Raw genomic sequence first — 8483 nt, forward strand, 5'->3', positions numbered from 1 at the left:
AGGTAACTTGGTACTGAACAAGAAAGAGAAGAAAAAGGAAGGATAAGGCAACCATCCCCTTTGCATTAAATGTATTGCAATCACTTAGCTGGCCACATTAATGGGGAAATGACCATGAGCAGTGTCCCTCACATCTCATAATCTAGTGAAGAAAACCTTTTAGCAAGGTCTTGATGGGACAAGTATTAAGAAATTCTAATCACAACCCTCCAAATGTAAGATTCAGATGCATCCTTGCTAATTTATATAAAGCCAAGGAGCACCTAGATAGGGGGGAGAAAAACAAAAGAGAGAGAGAAAAACCATTCAATTGTACCTTCATTCTCAAATTGAACCTGAAGACGAACACTTAGCCAATTTTTACGCTATTTCCAGTTGAATGTTACCACTTCGCATAGAGTATTTTATTCTGATTTTTATCTCTTGTTACAGAACGGGTACTTAAAGGTTGATCTTGCATCCCATCTCTACAAATTAATCGTGTGAGTGAACAGTAACTAGATTAAAACAAGCCTTAATTATCTAACCTACTTTTTTTCCGCCACACATCTTATTGTATATTTTTAAATGTATCCATGCATATGCATGAGGTTACAAGTTAGTATATATAAAATCAAAAGGGTTTGATTTTTTTATTGACCTCATAATATTGGGTCGGAAAATTATTAGGTACTTTTAGAATACCATAAATGCGTAGTTCCTCCTCTCACATGAATGGTGGGTACTACCATAAATTTAATTAGTATGACTCACCATTCATGTGAAAGGATGAAATACACATTTATACCGAGAGTACACAATAATTTTCCTATTGGGTCACATAAGCTTTTAAAGTCTCAAAATTTTACATGTCAATGAATTTAAATTATATTCTATATATAAACCCTCCAATTCCATTAAAATCTTGGTACATTTTATTTTTTTCAAATGTTAACACATATAATTTCATATACAAATACAATCATAATAAATGTCCATTGATAATTATCATAATTATTAATTTCATATTTTGATTAAAAAGTTCATTTTATGTTAAACTTTTTTTTTTTTCATGTGATATAATAGCCATATTTTACTAACTATGAGTTTAGGGCAAGATTTAGGTACTGTATTTAGGTGCTATTCCTTAGGTTTCCCTTTTAAGATTCTGTCATGTGGATTTTTTCTGATAGAATGAAAGTGTATTTTTTAATTAAGTAGCCACATGGCTGAATTTTAAGAGGAGAACCTAAATAACTGCACCTTTTGTACCTAAGTTTTGTCCATGAGTCTATGAGTTGTACAACAACAAGATATCAAGAAGTTACCCTAATGTCTTAAGTTCTTAACCAAATGATAAGTCCTTAAAAAAAAAAAAAAAATTAAAAAAGGGGGGGTGGGGGGGGACAACTGTTAAGGTTGCACACTTTAAGAACTTAGAACTCAGAAGCAGACAATCAAAGCTTTTTTGACATCAAGCTAGCAAAATGAAAACAACTATAAAAGTATACATCAATCAAATTTGTTACAATTCATCAAAAAAATAAAAATCAAGTTTGTTACAACTTGGTGTATGCAAGGATTTGGTCTCGTAGAGAAGATAAGTTTGTCAACAACCAAATGATAAGTCCTAATCATATATCATAAATTTGATGAAGATTATATACGAAGTGATGTTAGGTTGTGACTTGTGAGTTATAAAAATTTGAGATGTTTACAAATATTTCCCTAACTTTGAAATGAGTTCCAATTTGGTCATTGAATTTTCGATTTGAACAATCAATCCTATAGATTTTTGTTTTGAGAGTCAAATATTATTAGTATTTTTTATTAGAATCTAACTGACTAAATAAAATTATGCCATATGTTAATATCTACATTCAAAATTATTCATAATGTAATAAAATTCATGTGCAAATTACGTGATTAAAGGTGCTTTTGAATTAGTTTTTTGTTAAATTATTATTTTTTTAGAAGAGATTTTTGTTAAAAGTTTATTTGCTTAAAGTTAATAATGATACAATTATACCTATGAAAAGTTATTTAAAACATTACTACTATATAAGAAAATAAGAAAAAAAATTATAAAATAAAAAAATTAATTCAAACTCACCCTAAGGCTGTGTTTGTTTCGGGTGAGAATGAAATTCGGAAAATACTTTACACCTTGATGTGTGTTTGGGAGCACATGTAAAACTCAATCAAATCGAAAATCATTTCCTTTAACCGTAAAATTTTGCCCCTTCAACTGTAAAATCATTTACACATTCCATTTACCTTCAAACCAAGTTTTATGGATTGAAAACCAGGAGAGAGAGAGAGAGAGAGAGAGAGAGAGAGAGAGAGAGAGAGAGAGAGAGAGAGAGAGAGAGAGAGAGAGAGAGAGAGAGAGAGAGAGAGAGAGAGAGCTTGAACCTGGGACAATTTTGTTGCCGCCGTCGGCTCATAATCGCCACCTGAAACTTGTCGTCACCACCAAACACATATCGAAGCCTTGTCATCTTGTTCTTGTCGTTGCTTGAAGCTCGTCGTCAACACCAAACACAAATTGGAGCCTTGTCATCTCGATCTCGTTGTCGTCGCCCTGTAACTCGTCTCCTCCACCTCTCTTAATCTCGTTGCCACCACCCTCAAGATCGACCCACCCATGACTGATCTCGTCGACACCTCCAAAGATCGTCGTCACCGTCTCTAGATCAATCCCCCCATGACCTGATTTCAACCAAGTTTCTCGATCTACCTCTCTCTTTCCCTCAATCTCCCTCTCTTTCTTCCTCCGTCTCTTTGGTTTGATCAAGTTTGAGAGTTAATGGTTTTATTTTGATTTTTGTTTCTTTAAAAAGTTTATATATTGCAATTTTCTATTATAAAATTTGTTTGAAAGCTGAGAAAATGGCTGAAAAAATGTGAGAAACTAGTAGAAAATTTACATTTTCAAAATGTAACCAAACACTAGAAAATATTTTCCTTTCCCAAAAATATTTTCACCTGAAAATAATTTACATGTTGCCAAACACAACCTAAATCAATTAGGTTTATCGGAAAATGTTTGATTTGTTACAAATTTTAAAATTATAGGTTTAATTTTTCAAATTTAAAATATAAAATGAAACTTGTATTAAAATTCAAGATTTTTCTCCAAAAAAAAAAAAAAAATCAAGATTGATAGTCAACGATAATGTTGTAATCACATACTCAAAATAAAAAATTTCCAATGAACCAGCAGCATACATTTTGTTGATTTTGTGCTCCACCAGAGGACCTGCATAGGACTTCTTATCCAAAAACTCCATCATGTCTAGGGGTCATATCGATTATCTTTCATAAAAAATATTGTTGATTACCTGTTCAACGCACATCATAAATGTGCCTTCTTACATTAAAGTATGTTATACAGCTCTAAATTTTTTAAGGTGATGTGAATTTTGACAAATTTACTATTAGATTACATTATTTTCGTATATTCTTCATGTTTGCAAAATTTTAATATGATAAAAAATCAATAACCACATCATCATTTAAAAAAAAAAATTCAAGTTTTTGTAATTTAAAATAATGCATAAAAGATGAGTTTATAAATTGAATGGTAAATGGCATTCAATTATCATGAAAATTGGTATGTATGTTAAGAACATATATGAGATGTAATTCAATGGTGAGATTTTCAAACATTGCTATATATACATATATATATATATATATATATATATATAATCAATAGGTATATTTATATATGAAAAATATTAGAAAACAGTAATTTCATTTAAATCATAAAATACAACAATAAGATAAATGCAAAGTTTGGCTACAAACTTGGTTGTAGTTAATGGTTATAACTCCTAAAAAAAATTAATATAACTATATATTTTGAAAATCACAACAGTTGGATTGCATGTACTTTATGTTCTTAACACGCATGTTAAATTTTGTACCAATTAAATGTTATTAACTATACAATCCATAAACTTACTTTTTATGCATAATTTTAAACTACAAAAATTTGATTGATAATATAACTATTAATCTTTGATTTTTTAGAAATTTTACAAGTATAGATGATATAAGGAAAAAAAAAAAACGTTATTCAGTGATGGATTTTTTTTTTTTTTTTAAATTCACATCCAATAAACAAAATATTAATGGTTACAACTTAGTTTATAGCCAAATTTTATTCTAAAATAAATTGATATGGAAACATTTTACATAATTACTATATATATATATAGTTTTTTTTTATAAACACAATTACTATATTAAGTAATAGAGTAATCATTAATCCTAAATATCCTCTAAGTCAAATATGGAAATGGAAGTAGGAACAACACGAACTTTTTTTTTTTTTTTTTTTGAGATAATATAGACAAAAGACATAGGGAATGGGGAAGGAGAGAGTGAGAGAACAACTCGAACTTAATTGGCTAAACTAAATCATGTCCACTATTAGTTACTCCAATGATTTTTACTAACTAATATAAATAACAAAAATGATAAATGCATCCAATTTTTATGCATTCACATTAGGTTAACTAAAATAGCATAAGCTCTTAAATTTGGCTAATGATCCCCCTAAAAAAAAAGAATCTTATGTATTTATATACAAGATAAGATTTGCCATATCGATGGTTCAAATTTAGGAGACAAGTTTATCTTATGTAAAATAATTTATTTTTGGCTTAGGCAAGCGGGAAAAAGAATAAGAAAGTAAAATTGAGTACGGAGATATTTGATCATAATCAAATTAAATATATGTGAAGAGGGAGAAATAATTAAATAAATTAAAAAATATATATATTTTTTGAAAAGTGATTAATTAAAAATACAAAAAGTAAGCTAAATTGCTATTGTGAATGCTCATCCGCATGCTGAGCAAACAGAAGGCAAAAATTAAAAAATAAAATAAAATAAAACCTATGACGTATGTGGGCCCAAAAAAACCCAAAAGTGATCCCACTGTGAATGGAGACTCAGAAGAGTATCCAAAGTCCCCCATTTACCAAGATAAATAATAATAAAGGGTTAAAAAAATAAAATAAAGAATGAGAGGGTGACGTGGGTTTTGTAACTATATGGAGGAATTCAATCAGTTCACAGATATGCGAATTAACGGCCCAGATTCACTCCGGGGTTCCTGGCCCTTCTTTTATCTTCCCAAACCCCACTTCTCATTCTCTCTCGCTCAAAACTCCTTCATTTCTAAGCTCACACAGATTTCACAGAGAAAAGAAACAAAAGGCCAACAGAGAGAGAGAGTGTATTAAGCTATTAGCAGAAAAAAGAAGGAGAGGAATATATTTATAGCAGAGAAGAGAGGAGAAGATGTTGCTGGGAAAGAGGCCACGTCCACCAATGAAAAGAACAACGAGCATGAGTGAGATCACTCTTGATCTAAACACCAACTCCGATGGTGCTCCACCACCGCAGCTGATGATCTCCGATTCTACTACTCATCAGAACAACCCCACCAACACCCACAGACACCCTACTAATGCTTCTTGTGGTGGTGGTGGTGCCTCACAGTCACAGTCACAGTCACAGAGACGTGGAGGTGGTGGTGGTGGTGGTGGCCTTGATGGACTAAGCCAGCAGTTCTTGCAACCCACCACCATGGTCTCACCTAGAAACCACAGGCGCAATTCTGTTGATTCTGTTGACACCGCTCACTTCTTAAGGGCTTGCTCTCTCTGCAAGCGCCGCTTGTTCCCTGGCCGTGACATCTACATGTACAGGTATAATTATTAAGGATTTTTTTTCCCCTCTGAGTTCTTTGTTTTTATAAAGTTCCTTCCTTTTGTTTTCTTTTGGGTTTGTGTCCTCAAAATTTTTCTGGGGTAATTTCCTATATAGGAGACAGATAGAAAAATCCTGTCTTGAATGATATCACTAAGGTTATAGTTTGATTATCAAACATATGCCAATCTAGTAATTCAAAGGTATTATAATTTTATAATAATACTATACATATGCTTGATGGGGTTCAGGCTAATATTGAAGCTTGAAAGTCTCAAACTTTGCTGATTTGCTATATGTATTAGCATGATATACTGATGGGATCATGCTAATAAAATTGTGTTTTTTTTGCAGGGGTGATAGTGCTTTTTGCAGTCTAGAGTGTCGGCAGCAACAGATGAACCTAGATGAGCGAATGGAAAAGTGCTCATTGGCTTCAAAGAAAGATGTGACTGGTGTTTCGTCCACCACAACCGGACCCCAAGTCTCCACTAAAGGTGAAACTGTTGTGGCCTTGTAGCCCCAAGCGGACACTTTCCATGCTTACAAACAACATCTTACATGTAATATCTAGAACTTACAGTTATAATATATGTGGAGTGCGGTGCTATATAGGGTGGAGATATCCTCTCTTTTTTTTTTCTTTTTTTTTTTTAATGCTATATATTGTGGGGGGTCAAGTTTTGAATGGAAGCTGTAATTTTATGTGGATCATCTAGAACGTATACAAGTAACAATAGGTCTGTAATTTCTGTTAGTTTCTTCCCTCTTGTTTTTGCTTTTGGTACTAATGGAAGAAATCTGCATATTTTACAAGTTATGTGAATGGTGCATAATTTTTCAGTGAGAAAATTGATGGGCCATCGAAGTTTTTGGTGGGATAGTACTGGTTTTGAAGAGGTCCTCTTTTTAATGTAACCCCATGACTTTTGGTTGTATTCATGAGATGCCAATTGGGCATTAAAAAAACAAAACAAAAAAGAGAAGAGCTAGAGAGAGAATAGAAGAAGGTGGAGGAAATAAATAGGAATTCAAAGAACTTACCTTCTTTTTTATTCCAATTGTTTAATTGTTGCACCTGTTACATCAAAAAATAAAAGACAGATTAAACATGTTCCAATCATAGTAATTCAGTACCTAAATTGGCCAACCCATACAACAAATTCTGTTTGGTTTATGAATTATTTTTCTAATGAAGGATTACATTATTTCTCACACCCACATGAATGCAAAATTTCTCATTAAAAAAAAGGTCAACAGAAAGAAACAAAAGCAGTGGACTTTGTTGAAGTGAAATTATAGAATGATAATTATATGTCTATATTGTCCTACCTCTCTATGCACAAAGTGTTTGGAGATTTTGGAGTGAAAGGGTTCAAATTGCGGGATTAGTAGCATATTGAAATTATATCTAAAAAAAAAAAAAATGTAGACTAAGTACAATAGAAGAAAAAAAATAGTTTATAATGTTGTACACATTTACATATTTTTTGTAGACATATTTCACACTTATTAGATTTTGATACTGCTGACATAATATCATTTGATACTAAATACCTTCTCTCGGAAAGGAACACGAAAAATGATACTCTTTCATTTTACATTTATAGTGGGGGTCTACTCATTAAATTTATAGTAAAATTTATCATAAATATGAAACAAAAAAGTAGTGTTTGGAGATTTTGGAGTGAAAAGATTCAAACTGCGGGATTAGCAACATATTGAAATTACATCTAAAAAAAAAAAAATTGTAGACTAAGTACAACAGAAGAAAAAAAAATAGTTTATAATGTTGTATACATTTACATATTTTTTGTAGACATGTTTCACACTTATTAGATTTTGATACTGTTGACATAATATCATTTGATATCAAATTCCTTCTCTCGGAAAGGAACACGAAGATTGATACTCTTTCCTTTTACATTTATAGTAGGGGTCTATTCATTAAATTTATAATAAAATTCATCATAAATATGAGACAAAAAAGTACTATTTTTCCGTACTAAAGAAATATTAAGAATTTTCCTCATCAATATAAGTAAAGTAAGAATTTTTCGTTATAGAATTGGGAAGGAAAAAAAAAAAAAGGATTAATTGATAGGGTAAAAAGAAAAGTGATGGGGTTAAAAAGGTTGTAGTATATAGTGGCTATGTCTGTGAGGAAGAAATGGTGGAGGGTGTGGGGGAAGGAATCTGTGGACTCAACTCAGCCTTGCATGGAATGGGTCCCATTTCGCACAATACAAGAAAAAGAAAATATTGGGGAAAGATATTCATTTTGGAGTGGAGGGAGGGAGGGAGGGAGGGAGGGAGAGTCATTTTTCAGTGATTCATTTGTTCTTTTCATTTTAGGCTTGCAATTGGCTGCTGGAGATGTTGAGTTGGGAGTTGGGAATTGCCGCTTGCGAGAGTGATGGGGACCACTTAATTAATTAAAAAAAAAATTGAATATATTGAATATCAACGTCCCCACTCGTTTTCTCAAGATGGGATCCACATGATTATGATGTCTTTTCTGATATGACTCCGCGCCATGTGAGAGATCAATCTGTGTTTTTTTTGGTGTGTATTTTAGGACTATATGGAATGGAAATGAGTGGGTGACAATGATGTTGAAGCTAAATGTAAATAGCCCATGGGGACCGGCGGACAGGTGGTTTGTTGAGGTGCAAGAGGACCGGTGTGCCTTCATTCAATACTCAATTGAGACTAGAGACAGCTTTACACCTCCATATGTATTATACTGGATTATTTATTACTACCGACCTTTCCAT

At 32.1% G+C, this 8483-nt stretch overlaps 1 protein-coding gene across 1 annotated transcript; it reads left to right on the plus strand.

The window, feature by feature from the left end:
* Positions 1-5088: 5088 nt before the first annotated feature.
* LOC126709406 (FCS-Like Zinc finger 5-like) lies at positions 5089-6526 on the plus strand. The gene is made up of 2 exons (XM_050409625.1): positions 5089-5705; positions 6061-6526. The coding sequence occupies exons 1-2, from the start codon at positions 5296-5298 to the stop codon at positions 6224-6226; spliced, it is 576 nt and encodes a 191-aa protein (XP_050265582.1). The 5' UTR covers positions 5089-5295; the 3' UTR covers positions 6227-6526.
* The last annotated feature ends 1957 nt before the right edge of the window (positions 6527-8483 follow it).

The sequence above is a fragment of the Quercus robur genome, chromosome 12, assembly GCF_932294415.1.
Source record: "Quercus robur chromosome 12, dhQueRobu3.1, whole genome shotgun sequence".
NCBI classification, from domain to species: Eukaryota; Viridiplantae; Streptophyta; class Magnoliopsida; order Fagales; family Fagaceae; genus Quercus; species Quercus robur.